At 45.9% G+C, this 17466-nt stretch overlaps 1 protein-coding gene across 1 annotated transcript in view; it reads left to right on the plus strand.

Annotated features, from left to right (window-relative positions):
• The window catches only part of LOC148453523 (protein mono-ADP-ribosyltransferase PARP15-like), a 98172-nt gene extending 80971 nt beyond the window's left edge, over positions 1-17201 (plus strand). Inside the window, exons 12-13 of the mRNA XM_088461992.1 lie at positions 199-373; positions 15152-17201. Of these exons, the coding sequence (XP_088318118.1) occupies positions 199-373; positions 15152-15453 (477 nt within the window). The 3' untranslated portion in view covers positions 15454-17201. The remainder of the gene's footprint in view (positions 1-198; positions 374-15151) is intronic.
• The last annotated feature ends 265 nt before the right edge of the window (positions 17202-17466 follow it).

Below are 17466 nucleotides of genomic sequence, written 5' to 3' on the forward strand. Positions count from 1 at the left end.
ACAAAGTAAATATCAACAGTACTGTACCTACTCAGTACTGTATATAAAATATAAAGTGACATTAAGGGCCCAGAGATATCATACTATGCTATGATGCATACTATACTAATACAGGCTACATATCATACTTAAAAATTACAATTGGTTCCCTTAAAGTAGATGTAAAAAATAATATGGAAATGCATTATATGTTTCTAGATTAAAAGAATTCAGAACTGGAAACTATGGCAGAGCTTCACAATCAACAAGCAAGCAGTGGACAAAAAGAACCCTGGACGGAGAAATATACAGCATTTGTATCACGGCACAACTTCCGATGTGATTAAAGACATTAACCGGGGAGGGTTCAACCGAATCTATCATGGCAGAAATGGTAAGTTAACATATAGTTGGTCTGTGGTCATAGCAATCTAGTACAGTATTAAAGGACTATTGCTTCAGTAAGTATCCCTATAAAATATCCATAGCTTGTTCACTGGAATGGGTTTAAATGCTAAGGTGCTAATGCAGAGTTGAGTGTAAGATGGCTGTGATTGCTTCCGCATTGCATGCACTGAATTGATTGCGCACATTTGCTGGTGTCACAAAACGCTGTACTCCGGGTGATACCTGTGGTTCATCCATGGCAGCTATTCTTATGACTCCATCTGTGATGCTTCAACATCATGACCAGCACAATTCCCCTTTCTATATATGGAAGTCCGATTCAAACAGCCCTCCTCTGTGATGACTGCTAGAATAAATCCGGGGAAGTGGTGGGTATGCAGCACTTTCCTGGCTTTATTCCAGCAGTCATCACAGAGATGGGCTGTTTGACTCAGACTCCACACATAAGTTCCACTCTGGCTGCCAGGATATTAGGCTCACTACCTAGCTCCAACACTCTGTGATATCTGTTGTGTTTACTTTTGTGTATGACATAACTTGAACCAGACTTCTCTTTATTATTTCCCTATGGTTTATTTGTGACCTCCCAGTGTTTTGACCCAGGCTTTGTACGCAGTTCCTCTTAGTGTGTTCCCCCAGGCTTTTCTTTAACTTCTCTATGTACTGTATGACCTCTGGCTCCTCCTGACTTTTCTTTTTATTACCCTTCTGCTGCTTCCAGTACTTAGATGGCCAATTTGTTATGTAAGTCAATGGTTCTTCAATAGGATATGGAGCTGTGTTGCTGCAGAGAGAAGATTCAGGGAAGTTGTATACATGCGGGTTCTTTTTCTTGAAAATGTTTCTCCTGCAGAGAAACATTTTCAACAGGGGACAAGGAACTACTTACCATTGAAATGGCTTTTGAAGAATGGCGTTACTTAATGGAAATAGCCAAACATCTGGTGATCGTATTTACAGACCATAAGAACCTTCTGTATCTTCAGAACCCTCAGGGGGAAATGTGCTAAGCATTGGAGAGTGACAAAGTGGAGAGAGATAAAGTACCAACCGATCAGCTCCTAACTGTAATTTTTCATCCACAGCCTGTAAAGTGACCGTTAGGAGCTCAATGGTTGGTACTATATCTCTCTCCACTTTATCACTCTCCAAAGCTTAGTACAGCTCCCCCTCAGTGTCTTAACCACAGACAAGGTCCTTTTTCTTTGGCCACTTTAATCTCACTCTCAGTTATGCCCTATCGCGATCTTTCAATCTGCAGTTACTCAAATTGTTAGAAGAAAGCAAATCAATCTGTCTGGAGTCATTCACCTCTGTACATCATATGGCACCTCTGTATATCATATGGCACCTATGTTCGTCATATACCACCTCTGTATATCATATGGCACCTCAGTACATCATATACCACCTCGGTATATCATATGGCACCTCTGTACATCATATGGCACCTCTGTACATCATATGACACCTCTGTACATCATATGGCACCTCTTTATATCATATGGCACCTCAGTATATCATATGGACCTCAGTACATCATATGGCACCTATGTACATCATATACTACCTCTGTATATCATATGGCACCTCAGTACATCATATACCACCTCTGTACATCATATGGCTCCTCTGTACATCATATACCACCTCTGTAAATCATATGGCACCTCTGTACATCATATGACACATCTGTACATCATATGGCACCTCTGTACATCATATGGCACCTCTGTACATCAAGAAGGCACAGACACTCCCTGTGTCTCTGAAACTGAAACACAGCTGCTCCACTGGACCTATGTCAATCATTTTTGCAGGTCAGCCTTTTGTAATACCAAAACAATTGCTCTCTTGTCTCATCACAACTGGTGGCCAACTTTACAAAAAAGCATGCATTTTATCGGTTAGTGCTTGGAAGAAATCTCCATACCAAGCATCTCCAGGTCCTTCACTTCCACTTCATACCCACTCATCCTTGGTCACATCCATCCATGGATTTTGCTACTGACTTGACGCCATTCAGAAATTATAGCACCATCTGGGTAATTGTGGACTGATTCTTCAAGTCTATTGATTTTGTCCCTCTTAAAGTGTTGCTTTCTGCCCTAAAACCTGCACAGAATTTTCTGAAAGGTCTTCCATCTGCACATCTCTGTAAGTTTATCTGATTGAGGGGTATAATTTGTTTAAAATACTGGCAGGCCCTTTGTAAAGCATTCAATATCAAATTACATTTCTCCTCCTGTTACCACTCATAATCCAATGGACAAACTGAACCGGTCAACCAGGACTTTGACACTTTCCTTAGGTTTCACATTCCCTTGAACAAAAATGATTGGATTGATTTATTCCCTTGGCCAGAGTTTGCTCACAATAACCACTGTCCCGAGTTCTTGTCTCATTCTCCTTTTTCTCGTCCTGCATGTGTGCTCCATGTTATTCTTCCAGGTCTACTGTCATGTTCTTATGGTTCTGTTCCAGATGTATTGCCAGGTTTATGGATTTCTTTGGAGTAAAGAAGAATATTCACAAAGCTTATAGTCATTATGAAGTATTTGCTAGTAAAAAGAGATGTGTAGTTTCAAAATTGGGGACAAGTTCTGGCTTTCGACTAAACACAGTATATCAGATGAAGGGTTCCTAGAGTGAAGTTTGCACATTACATTGGCCTCTTTCACAAGTTATCAATCTGGTGTCATTCAGATTCAGATGGTCTTCAACTCTTCGGGTACTCAATGTGTTTCAAATCACTTTCTTATTCACATTATTAATCGTTTTACGGCTACTGTGAGCTATGGATGGGAATCAAATGATGAAACATGGGATCCATCAATGTTTTGTTTCCGATGTTCAATGTTTTTTGATGAGTTTTCCATGTTTACTCATGTTTCAATGGCTTTTTTCTTCTTCATGGCTTCTGATTTCCTCAAGATGTTGGTAGCAGATTAATATTTTTTTTTTAAAAAAGATGCATTATTCTTCGAATAAGGCTTATTTATAATGTATGAGATTTTTAAAATGTTGTAATAAATTTAACTTCATCCTAGCAGGTACTGATAGTAGGAGGGAGTGATTCTGTATAACTAGGTGGAAGTCCTGGGCAATTGAAAGCCCCCCCGCCCCCAAGTGTTCGCATGCAGGAATAAATAAAAAAGAGCAGACAAGGTGGATCAAATGGTTCTTGGGGCCTGATTCAGAGATGCCGTGCAAAAATAAGCAAATGTTGCAGCAGCCGTTGGTTGTAATGCGGCTTCACAAATCCAAATGACTGTGGGCCTGATTCAGAGACAGATGGAATTGCAGAGCCACAATTCAATCGCACCAGGATGTGTCTGTTGGAAACAGACACCCCCTTGCTGCATCTGCGAGGTCCCAGCCTGGGATCACCAAAGGTTGCCATTGTTTTTGCGATTGCTTAAGCTTACCGCAGCTTGACCGTGTCCTGGCAGCTTGCAAAACCACGAAGTCTGTATCCACCCTGGACTCAGCACTCCTAGAACTCTGGGAACGCAGGCCGTCCCCCCACCCCAAATGTTCTGCCTGTCAATCAAACAGAGGCATCTGGGAACTTTGGGCCTGATTCAGACCCATTCGCAAGGCTACGTTCGCACGCAGCTGTCCGCATCCAAAGTATGCAAATTCCGCGAATGCTAGCAAGACATTAGCACGCCCACAATGTTTTGCCGTGTGAAGGTAGGTACTAGTATGCTGCGCTGTGTAAGAATAAGCAGCTCAGTAATATTAAAAATTGAACATATGATGAGAGTAACTAAGCGCTAGGTGTGTTACGCAGTATGTGTAAATAAATTCTAACTCAGTAAAAAAACAGGACCGAATAAATAAATATGCATAATTCACTGGGAAAAAAATAGATTGTGTACAAATTGTTAAAAAAAATAAACTTACAGAATAAAAAGACTCAATAAAATAAATTAATAAATATGTGAGTGATTAAAAAATTTATTAAGACTGTATTAAACACAATTAAATAACAGGTATCAGCAAGGTGGGGAAGGGGGAGGGTGGTTGGAAAAAGTTAGGGAAGGGTAAAGATAGGTTCTGCTTTCACAATTTCCCTGAAAGGCTTTTTCAAAAGTAGGCAAGTATGCTTCAGGTCCTTGCAACACGGACTCTTCTTCTCCTCGATTGCCGGGGATGTTTAGCGGGGATCCGGCTGGAGTGTGCCATGGCGGCTGGTGATGATATCAACGTTTCACGTGAGAAAGCGTCTGCCTAGACGTGAAACATTGGAATAACATACAGCAGTGTGGAAGCAGTTAGCGGGACTGCGAGGAAGGCAAGCCGCCGGCAAGTGATGTCATCACCAGCCACCGCGGCACACTCCAGCAGGATCCCCGCTAAACATCTCCGGCAATCGAGGAGAAGAGTCCGTGCGATGCGATGGTCATCCCGATTTCCCTTGAACTCCCAGAAATACAATATAGTGTATACACACTGTGCAATCTTCCAAAACGGCGGAACGATATATCTTGCATCATTTGGTTGTTAGATCGTTAGCTATATAACGTTAACATATCGCCTGGTCATCTGGTAGTGTGTACACACTGCACAATTTCTCGAAAAAATTTTGAACGAGATTGACAGATTCAGCTGCATGTAGAGGCGACCTCAAGATGTGACGACAACACTGCGGGAGCACGCATAGTGCATACACACTATACTTGCTGACATTCACCTCCCTCCTACCGGGAGGAAACTGAATGACTGCATTCTGCGGGGAGGCGTGGACGGGCTATGATGTCATTTTGCGTCATTGTTGCTCCGCCCCCTGCTTCACAATGCCTTTTTTCGGCATTGTGAAGAGGGGGCGGGGCCACGTTGACGCTATCATGCGGTCACGCCCATGGCCCCGCCCCCTCTTTACAATGCCAAAAAAAGGCATTGTGAAGCAGGGGGCGGAGCCACGATGACGCGATTCAGCGTGAATCGCTTCATCGGGCTCCCCCTGCTGCTGGGGTTTCTACTAGTAGTCGGGAGGTAGGCGGCAGCCGGGAGGCTTGCCTGCCTTTCCAGGGGGTCGGGAGCGGCACCCAATATTCGGGAGGCTCCCGACCAAATCGGGAGGGTAGGCAAGCCTGATACACACTTGATGTGATGACAACACTGCGGGAGCACGCATAGTGAATACACACTTGATGTGACAACAACACTGTGGGAGCACGCATAGTGAATACACACTTGATGTGACGACACCACTGCAGGAGCACGCATAGTGAATACACACTTGATGTGACGACAACACTGCGGGAGCACGCATAGTGAATACACACTTGATGTGACGACAACACTGCGGGAGCACGCATAGTGAATACACACTTGACGTGACGACAACACTGCGGGAGCACGCATAGTGAATACACACTTGATGTGACGACAACACTGCGGGAGCACGCATAGTGAATACACACTTGATGTGACGACAACACTGCGGGAGCACGCATAGTGAATACACACTTGATGTGACGACAACACTGCGGGAGCATGCATAGTGAATACACACTTGATATGAACGATTTACCCACCTTAAGAATTTTACTGGGCTGATGGTTATTATTAAAAATAGTGACATTCCCAAAGTCACATATTTCTAAAAACAAATAATTAAAACCTGTAATGTAAATTAGCAACTGTACAGGTTGTAATATGATGGAACTTATGAATGCCGTAATATCATGATCCTGTCGTTTCTCTGTAATTGAGACATCCACAAGAGTGGTGGAAAAATAAAATACACAGTTTAATTTTTGTCTGTTTACTATACTCGAACCTCTGAATAGTAATCACAGCATCTGGATGGATATCTTTGTTTTATTAGTTAGTTTGTACCCTGATATAAGGACTTTAATTGCATTTTTCATCATATGTGTACAGTACATGCCAAGTATTTATTTATTTTATCCTTGAATCATTAATCCAATTTATTTGCTGTGGTATTACCAATCTATACTGCTTTAATTGCCTTGTGTATATTCATTACTCATTTATGTACACATTTTTAATTGCTTATATTATTCGTGAACAAGTCACAAGTAAAACTCTATTATCTGTATTATTACTAGGGGTGAGTGGGTTCAGATTTCTGAAATCCGAACCCCCGGGCCCCCCTGATCCAAGTCGTATCCGAGTCAGGCTTGAATTTTCCCACCTGACTCGGATCGGAAATCGAGGCAAAACGTCATCATCCCGCCTTCCGGATCTCGCGGGTTTTGGATTCTATTAAAAGGTACCCGCGTCGGCGCCATTTTCTCACTCGGCTGTGGACAGTGAAGAGCGAGGGTGGGAGTTAGGGCTGGCTGGGCTGTGTAGTGTAGTGTAGTGTAGTGCTGTGCTGCGCTGTGCTGCTGTTGTCCATAGGGGCTGTGTCCACTCCTCCAAAGTCCATAGGGGCTGGCTGTGTTGTGCTGTGCTGCTATTGTCCATAGGGGCTGTGTCCACTCATCCAAAGTCCATAAGGGCTGGCTGGGCTGTGTTGTGCAGTTTGTTGTCAATAGGGGCTGGCTGGGCTGTGTTGTACAGTTTGTTGTCCATAGGGGCTGGCTGGGCTTTGTTGTGCAGGCAGTTGTCCATAGGGGCTGTGTCCACTCCAAAGTCTATAGGGGCTGGCTGGGCTGTGTTGTGCAGTGTCCCAGTCCTAAAGTGGTGCTGTAGTGTTGTCCAGGGGGTGCTCTGTCCATCAGGGGTGCTCACCCCTATATATTTTTTTTTCTGTGTTTGTGAATTGTGTGCGCAGTAGCCGCACGTGCATCAACAAAGTACCGCCAAGCATGCGCCTGTGTCATAAGTAAAGGGCCGGCTGGCTCGTCCGTTAAAGGGTGCTGTAACCCCCAAAGTGCACTCCAAACAATATATTTTTTTTTCTGTGTTTGTGAATTGTGTGCGCAGTAGCCGCACGTGCATCAACAAAGTACCGCCAAGCATGCGCCTGTGTCATAAGTAAAGGGCCGGCTGGCTCGTCCGTTAAAGGGTGCTGTAACCCCCAAAGTGCACTCCAAACAATATATATTTTTTTCTGTGTTTGTGAATTCTGTGCGCAGTAGCAGCACATGCATCAACAAAGTACCGCCAAGCGTGCGCCTGTGTCATAAGTAAAGGGTCGGCTGGCTCGTCCGTTAAAGGGTGCTGTAACCCCCAAAGTGCACTCCAAAAAAAATATTTTTTTTTCTGTGTGTGTGAATTGTGTGCACTGTAAGTGCATCCTCAAAGCAGCAGTGCCAAGCGTGCATCTGTCTGTTAAATGGTGGTGTAACCCCCAAAGTGCACTCCAACAAAAATAAAACATTTTCTTCTGTGTTTGTGAATTGTGTGCACTGTACGTGCATCCTCAAAGCAGCAACGCCAAGTGTGCATCTGTCTGTTAAATGGTGGTGTAACCCCCAAAGTGCTCTCCAACAAAAATACAACATTTTCTTCTTTGTTTGTGAATTGTGTGCCCTGTACGTGCATCCTCAAAGCAGCAGCGCCAAGCATGCGTCTGTCTGTTAAAGGGTGGTGTAACCCCCAAAGTGCACTCCAACAAAAATAAAACATTTTCTTCTGTGTTTGTGAATTGTGTGCACTGGGCCTGATTCAGACCCGGTCGCAAGCGCTGAGCGCTCGCAAGCGGGTCGATGGTGGCCCAGTGCGCATGCACACAATGGAGCCGGCTCCATCGTGCGCATGCGCGAGACCCGGATAGCAACGGACAAATCGTCGCTCTGGGTCTCGTACCAAAGGGGGCGTGCTGTCGATGTTGAGTGACAGCACGCCCCCTTTGATGGGCGGGCCGGGGGAGTGAGAGCCAAAATCTCTCCGGGGCTTGCGGCAATGAGACCCTACCACAAGGCTCTCGTCGCAAGCTCGATGGTCGCTATGGTCTTGACCATCGCGACCATCTTCCTGACCGCTCGCTATAACTGTGGGTGGTCACCCACAGCTATGCGAGCGGCCAGGAGGCCACTCTAAAAAACAAGAAGGCCGGCCCTGATTCAGAGCGAGCGCTCTGTCAGAGCGTCTGGCTCTGAATCAGGGCCACTGTACGTGAATCCTCAAAGCAGCAGCGCCAAGCATGCGTCTGTCTGTTAAAGGGTGGTGTAACCCCCAAAGTGCGCTCCACAAAAAAGAAAGATTCTTCTTTTTTTTCTGTCTTTGTGAATTGTGTACACTGTAGCTGCACGTGCATCAACAAAGGAGCAGCACCAAGCGTGCGCCTGTGTCCCATAAGTAAAGAGCCGGCTGGCTCATCTCTTAAAGGGTGGTGTAACCCCCAAAGAGCACTAGTCTCCAGCAAAAATAAAAAATTATTTTCTGTGTTTGTGTGCGCCTTAGCCGCACGTATATATCAATATAACATAAATGGAGGACCAAACTTTCTCCGATAGAAATAAAATAGGGAAAGATCAAGAACCACTTCCTCCTAGTGCTGAAGCTGCTGCCACTAGTCATGACATAGAGATAACATCAGTGGTCGAAGTGGGGCGGTATACGGCGGTATGACATACCGCCACTTCCCGGCCCCACTTCATTTTAGCCGCAGAAAAGAATGCACCAGCGCTGGGATGCAGTATGTATAGAGATGTGTCCCGCAAGGGACACATCTCGATCGGTGGCAGCGGATACACTGGCATGTAGCTGGGACAAAGCATTCGGTCCCGGCTACAGTCAGCACACACACACTGGCCGCCAGCCAATTGCAAGGCTCGCAGCCGCCAGCCAATCACAGGGCTCGCGGCAGCCAGCCAATCACAGGGCTCGTGGCCGCCAGCCAATGAGAAGCTGCCAAGTGGCAGCTTCTCATTGGCTCACACAACTGCACCAGCAATGTGGGACCCAGTGCTCCTGAGTCCTTGCAGCTCCGTTCCAGCAGCGCACTGAGCGCAGGACAGAGGTAAGTAGTGAGAGGGAATAGAGAGAGGGGAGGATGTGAGAGGGAATAGAGAGAGGGGCAGACAGAGGGAGGCAGGCAGTTAGTATTGTAGGGGGTGACAGAGATTGAATTAGTGAGAAGGGCAGGGTGTGAGAGAGGGGAGCAGGCAGGGAGAGTGGAGTTGGGGGGTGAGACGTACAATGGGGTGATATGGAAGCAGGGGCCCAAGGGGAGGGGGGGAAGAGATTCATTCACCATACCCCCACCTCTAAATTCCCACTTCAAGCACTGGATAACATGACATCAACGTCGTCTGCCAAGGCCGATGCCCAATGTCATAGTAGAGGGCATATACAATCCCAAATGACAAAGTTCAGGAAAATTACCTTAAAAAAAACATTTAAATCATCTGAGGAGAAACATAAACTTGCCAATATGCCATTTACAACACGGAGTGGCAAGGAACGGCTATGGTCTTTCCCTATGTTCATGACTAGTGGTTCAGCTTCACATGATGATGGAAGCCCTCCTCCCGCTACAAAAATCAAATGAGTTAAGCTGGTAAAAGCACAGCAAAGAACTGTGCGTTCTAAGAAGATATCACAAATCTCCTAGGAGAGTCCAAGTGTGGTGGCGGTTGCGATGCCTGACCTTCCCAGCACTGGACGGGAAGAGGTGGCTCTTTCCACCATTTGCACGCCCTCTGCAAGTGCTGAAAGGAGCACCCACAGTCCACTTGCTGATATGCAAATTGAAGATGTCACTGTTGAAGTACAACAGGATGAGGATACTGGTAGCTGGCGCTGAGGAGGAAGTTGGCGAGGAGGATTCTGATGGTGATGTGGTTTGTTTAAATCAGGCTCTGGGGGAGACAGTTGTTGTCCGTAGGATGAAAAAGCCCATCACGGTCATGCCTGGGCAGAAGACCAAACATTCCACCTCTTTGGTCTGGCAATATTTCTATCCAAATCCGGACAACTGTCTTGCCATATGTACCATATGTAAAGGTGAAATAAGTAGGGGTAGGGACGTTAACCACCTAGGAACATCCTCTCTTATACGTCACCTGCAGTGCGTTCATAAAAAGTTACTGTCAAGTTCAGAAACTTTGGCTAAGACTGTAAGCAGTCCGAGAACACCTAAATCCCTTTGTCCTGTTGTATCCAAGCGCCTGCAAACCACACCGTCAACTCCCTCCTCATCAATTTCCTCCTTAGTCAGGATCGGAAGTAGTCCTGCAGGCCATGTCACTGGCATGACTGACTCTCCTATCCGGGATTCCTCCGGAGGATCCTACATTGCTACGCCTACTGATGCCACTGCTGCTGTTGCTGCTGGGAGTCGTTCATCATCCCAGAGAGGAAGTAAGAACACCACTACTTTTACTAAACAATTGACCCTCCAACAGTCCTTAGCGAGGAGGATGAAGTACGACAGCAGTCATCCTGAAGCAAAACGTATTACTGAGGCATTGACTGCTATGTTGGTGTTAGCTGTGTGTCCGGTACCCGCCATTAGTGCAGTGGGATTTAGACAATTGATGGAGGTAGTGTGTCCCCGGTTCCAAATCCCGTCTAGATTCCACTTCACCAGGCATTCTATACCGAGACTGTACAGAAACGTCAGAAAAAGTGTCCTCAGTGTCCTGAAAAATGCAGTTGTACCTAATGTCCACTTAACCACGGACATGTGGAAAAGTGGAACAGGGCAGACTAAGGACTATATGACTGTGACAGCCCACTGGGTAGATGTATCACCTTACGCAGCAACAACAGCAGCGTCACCAGTAGCAGCATCTCAGAAACACCAGCTCGTTCCAAGGCAGGCTATGCTGTGTATCACCGGTTTCAGTAAGAGCTACATCGCCGAAAACCTCTTAGAGAAACTGAGGGAAATCATCGCCCAGTGGCTTACCCCACTTAGACTCTCCTGGGTATTTGTGATATCTGACAACACCACCAATATTGTGCGGGCATTACATCTGGGCAAATTCCAGCACATCCCATGTCTTGCTCACACAATAAATTTGGTGGTGCAGAATTATTTGAAAAGCGACAGGGGCGTGCAGGAGACGCTTAGCGTGTCTCAAAAAATTTCTGGCCACTTTCGCCATTCAGCGACTGCCTGCTGAAGACTGGAGCACCAGCAAACACTCTTGAACCTGCCCCACCATCACCGGAAGTAAGAGGTTGTGACACGGTGGAACTCAACCCTCTATATGCTTCAGAGGATGGAGGAGCAGCAAAAGGCCATTCAAGCCTATACATCCACCTATGACATAGGCAAAGGAGGGGGTATGCACCTGACTCAAGCACAGTGGAGAATGATTTCCGTGTTGTGCAAGGTTCTCCAGCCCTTCGAACTTGCCACACGTGAAGTCAGTTCAGATACTGCCAGCTTGAGTCAGGTCATTCCCCTCATCAGGCTTTTACAGAAGCAGCTGGAGAAAGTGAAGGAGGAGCTAAGACGGAGCGATTCCACTTGGCATGTGGGTGTCAGGGTTCAGCCTAGGATCGGCCTCTCTCACCTCCTTGACGGCTTCCCCTGACTTCCTTGCGGTCAGACGTCTGGTGCAGTGATGGATGTGGGCTGAGTATTCTGCCTTAGGTGCTTTTTGCGAGCTTCCATGGTTAGCTGTGTGTGCTGGGGATCGGAGTTCCCATCATGGGTGCCGCCATGACAGTTCCTCTCATGTGACAGTACTCTTAACCTATGGTAGCATGATTTCAGTCAGCTGATGCTGTGCTCCAGTAATCTGCTACCCCTGGGTATAAATCCGCCTCCAGAACTCCAGGAAGATGCTGTTCAACTTCGTTATTCCAAGTGCCTGTGTTACTCCCACTGATGCTCTGTGCTAAATCCTTCAGCGTGTTGCTTCAGCCTGCTCACAGTTTTCCAGTTTGTTGTATTAGCTTCCATGCTAACCCTTACTCTGAGACTTTAGCTTTCTCACAGTACTTCAATGTTTCATGTCCCTTCCCTGTGTGTCTTTGTATATGTGCTGCTAATTCCATTGCACCTTTCCTGTGGCTATTACCCTGTGTCACTGAGGTGTCAGATTACCTGCTAGTTCTATTAGCTCACAGCTGGGCCTCCAGCACTCTCCTAGTAATTGCCTTTGTCCAGTACCAGCATTACTAGCTTCCCCAGTTCATTCCTGTCTTTCCTCTGTTTTTACTGTGTTTATCAGCTCCAGAATCTGTTACAGTTCCTGTACATTCTTCTGTGTTTCCAAGCTAGCCTGCGACTGGGATTACTACATGTGCCTGTGTCCACTTCTCTCTGTGTTTTGTCTGTGCAGTCAACACCTACATTTATAACTTTCCAGTGCATGTTTGTGTTCTTTGCTCTGTGTCTTGTCTATGCAAATCAGCTCCAAACATATCTAGCAATTCCCAAAATATGCCTCTGTTTTTCTGTGCAATCAGCACTTGGATTTCTTAGTGATTCTCAGTACACTTTCCAGTATACCTATGCTAGCCTGTGATTAGGATCCCTAAACAGCGTTTCAATATCTAAGCATCCAGTTTACCTCCTGTGCTCTAGCATTTGCTTCGTTAAATATAGTTTCTGGTCTTCTGCCATTCTCAGGTACTTGTCCAGAGGGCCGCGACCTGCTCACTTGGTGCAGCGGAAAACCAAATCCCAATTGGAGGGGTCACTGGAGAAAACCACCAAGTGAGTTAGACTCCGCTCCTCTGGGCAGGTCTAGCCAAACCTGTATTCGGCCACAACTAGGAGACCTAGTCCAGTCACTTCCCAGGTCACACGAACCCCCCGGCTTACCGTCCTCCTCAGAGGAACATTTGCACCGGATCGTGACAGTGGGACTTGTGGATGAAGCCATTCATTCGCTTTGCCAGGATTCCGGGGTGGTCAATCTGTTGAAATCAGAACACTACATTTTGGCCACCGTGCTCGATCCTAAGTTTAAAGCCTATGTGGTGTCTCTCTTTCCGGCCGACACAAGCCTGCAGAGGTGCAAAGACCTGCTGGTGAAAACACTGTCAGCTGAAGCAGAACGTGATACGTCAACAGCTCCTTCTTCATTTTCTCCCACAACTGGGGCTGCCAGGAAACAACTTAGGTATCCTAAGCAACCCGCTGGCGGTGATGCAGGGCAGGCAGGACCAAGTTTGGACATCTGGTCCGGACTGAAGGACCTGCCAACAATTTCTGACATGTCTACTGTCACTGCATATGATACTTTCACCATTGACAGAATGGTGGAGGATTACATCGGTGACAGCATCCAAGTAGGCATGTCAGACAGTCCGTACCTGTACTGGCAGGAAAAAGAAGCAATTTGGTGGCCCCTGTACAAACTGGCTCTATTTTACCTGAGTTGCCCCCCCTCCAATGTGTACTCCAATAGAGTGTTTAGTGCAGCCGGGAACCTTGGCCCTCATTCAGAGCCGTACGCTCTGAGCAGAGCGCACGCTCTGAATGAGGGCCGGCCTCCATGAAAATGGAGTGTCCTCCTGGACGCTCGTATAGCTGTGGGTCACCACCCACAGGCTATACGAGCGTGCATTTTGATGGCCGCGATGGTCTTGACCATCGCGACCATCGAAACTGCGAGCCGAAGCCTGCGGTTGAGGTTTTCAACCGCAAGCTCCGGAGTGATTTTGGCTCTATCAGAGCCAAAATCACTCCCACTGACATCACTAGTGATGTCAGTGGGCCGGCTTCAGACGGGAGGCGTTCCCGTGAGTGGAAATTAAGGTTATTGAGGTTAATAATAGCATAGGAACAGAAAAACCCACAAATTCTGTGATTTTAGCTGTTTTTATGCTTTTTTAAAAAAAAATACAGATCCAAAACACAAAACCCAGAACCCAAAACACGGAAGGGTGGTTTTGGCAAAACCAATCCAGATCCAAAACACGAAGAAAGATCCAGATCCAAAACACAGAACACGAAAAGTGGGTGGTGCACACCCCTAATTATTACCATTATTGATTATTTAAGGGGGACACAGAGCGCAATTACTACCCAAATTTACTTTATAGTGCTAGAAGATCAGACATCCTTCTCCGTAAGTACAGCTTCCCCCAAGTCCTGTGCGCAATTAATATCCTACGTTTTGATACATATCAGCAAAGCCTGGCTTGACTAAGTGATGACCTAACCCTTACTGTGGCAGGACGGTATTGTTGGGGCAGCTGAGCATCGCTGAGCTGTGATGGTAATGTTTTTTTGTTGATAAGTATTAGCAATGGGCGATTTACTTAAAAATACTTTCCTACTTACCTGTTAAGTAATTGGCTATCAATATAGATGGAGTCAGGACACATTTTTAAATCTCCTACAATTTGTGTGAGCACACTTTATTTGTGTGTGTTTGTGTGGTAGTGTAATTAATGCTAAAACAGACTTGCCTACTCTCCCGATTTGGCCAGGAGCCTCCCGAAAATCCGGTGGTGCCCCCAGCCATCCAGAAATGTAGGGAAGCCCCCTTGACCCCCCCACAATTCCGGGACAAACCCACTCAGCAGGGAGGGTGATGATGCGTTTTGTGCTGAATTGCGTCATCAGGACCCCGCCCCCTGCTTCACAATGCCAGTAACCTCGGCATTGTGTAGCGGGGGCGAGGCCAAAATGATACGATTGCGTGGCCACGCCCCTAGATCCAACCCTATTGCCAGGTAACATCCTCGGCCGTGCCCCCCTATGCTGCGCCGCACCTACCCCCCCTTTCCCCCCGCTTGGCCATCCTGGCTGCCCCCTCCCGAAGGGGGCTGCCAGAACATCAGCAAACATGCTCTATGCAGTATCAACACTTGAGGGACAATAGGTATGATTACAGCTGTACAGTATTATTAAGTATCATTGTTTTCTGATTTGCAATGTATTTGTTACAGAATATGTCTAATCACATTGCATTAAATCCAACAGGCACATCTTGTGGAAAAGGAACCTACTTTGCTGTAGGGTCAAATTACTCTTGTGGAGACAAATATTCTGTACCTGACAGTAGTGATGGGAACAAGTACGTCTACCAGGCTGCAGCGATAACTGGAAAATATTGCTTGGGCAACGCTACCTACAGAGAACCCCCGTACATCAACAATGACCCCAGTGGGGCCCGCTATGATTCTGTGGTGAACACCATTCGCAACCCAACATATTTTGTTGTCTTCCATGATGACTATGCATATCCTGAATATCTCATCACATTCAAGTCTCAGACATCATAGATTATAATGACTTGCTGTTTTTTTCTTTAAACAAATAGGAAATTAATCAGATAAGCAAATACATACTGTACAGTTGTTTGAAATCTCTAATCTCTTTAAATTAACATGAGTGATGTATTTTCAGAGCTGTGTCTAGGACCATTTAAATAACATATATTTTCCTAGGCCACCATAAACTTCTTAGTATAAGGACTTGAAGCAGACTATGGGGTATATGTAATAGCGGACGACTCTCCAGATGTTTCAAAGGTGCAATCATTTTAAAGGCTTAACCAGGCTGGTTTTGCTTTTTAAATGATGACCCCCAAGTTGCCGTTGCCAGCAAGCCGCAGGTTAGTACATTTACCCCAATAAATCTGATAGCTGAATCTCTTATTGTCCTTGGAAGACTTGCGTCCCCCTATTTAGAAGAGCAGATCCACTCTTTCAAACAAGTTGACCGATTGATCATTCCAGTAAAATGCAAAACTATTTTAAAAAACATTAACCTCAACCCCAGTCTAATTTGAGGTCTTGATACCAGCACAAACCTCACAATTCCCATACATTTCTCCAATCTTAAATTCACATGGCATAATTTGGAACAATAAGGACAACATGATTTTTATTATGTACCGCACATAAACTGCTAAGTCTTACTAAGGTTTTGGATGCCCATTAATGTGACCTTTTTGTGGGCCCACTTAGGCGTGAAAACATCTGTCATGTAAGAACTTTGTATCTGCTGAATTTTTAGGAATTCTGCAAACAAGCTTTTCTGCATTTACAAAAGCTACCTGACAGGATCGGCCAGTTGGCCCAATATTGTTACTAGTGACCTCAAGCACAATATCCAAAATTATTATAATTCAAATCTATTATTATTGCATATGTGTGTAAATCATGTTGGAAGATGAGCTTTTGGATATCACCCAAGTAGAGATCAGCCATGTAATCGGATTGGCCCACTATAACACTATGATAAAATTTAATGAACTGGAGCGTAACTACTGTATCTTTAGTAATAAAGACCAGGGATGATGAGAGTGGGGTGGGTACTAATAACTCAAGACCAGGTTTGTCTTGGGGCCCAGTGGAAGCCAGGGATAGCCATGGAAGACTTGTGGGATGAGCAGAGGTACTAGTGTGTACAGAGCAAGAAAGAGGTCTGGACAGGGGCAAACGCAGGATATTTAAAGGGGGGTTTCCAAATCCCCAATCAATGAAAAAATAAAAATAAAAACATATATATATATATACACGCCTGTATATTTCTATACATACAGTATATTTATCTATACATATATATATATATAAATATATGTAAAACTTACATTTTATATATATATATATATATATATATAATATAGCAAAAGGATGGCGCTCCAGGTATTATAAAGATTCAGAGAGAAGAGAAGGCAGGGACAGAGGGCCTGATTCAGAGCTGAACGCTCTGAGCAGAACGCTCGCTCTGAATCAGGGCCCTCCTCCATGAAAATGGAGCGTCCTCCTGGACGCTCGTATAGCTGTGGGCGACCACCCACAGCTATAGCGAGCGTCCATGATGATGGTTGCGATGGTCAAAGACCATCGCGACCATCGGGCTTGCAACGAGACCCTGCGGTAGGGTCTCACTTCCGCAAGCCCAGGAGTGATTTTGGCTCTATCAGAGCCAAAGTCACTCCCACTGACATCATTACTGATGTCAGTGGGGCCAGACTCAGACGGTAGGCGTTCCCATGGGAACGCCTCCGTCTGGCCGCCACGCCCCCGGCACGCACACCAAAGGGGGCGTGCTGTCAGTCACCATCGACAGCACGCCCCCTTTGGTGCGAGACCCCGAGCGACGTATTTCTCGTCGCTTGCCGGGTCTCGCGCATGCGCACGATGGAGCTCCCTCCATCGTGCGCATGCACAGTATCACAACATCGACCCGCTAGCGAGCGAAATTTGCTCGCGAGCGGGTCTGAATGACCCCCAGTATCTCATATATATATATATATATATATATACTGTATATATATATACATACAC

Source organism: Taudactylus pleione, unplaced genomic scaffold (assembly GCF_031769625.1).
Source record: "Taudactylus pleione unplaced genomic scaffold, aTauple2 ptg001137l, whole genome shotgun sequence".
Taxonomy (NCBI): domain Eukaryota; kingdom Metazoa; phylum Chordata; class Amphibia; order Anura; family Myobatrachidae; genus Taudactylus; species Taudactylus pleione.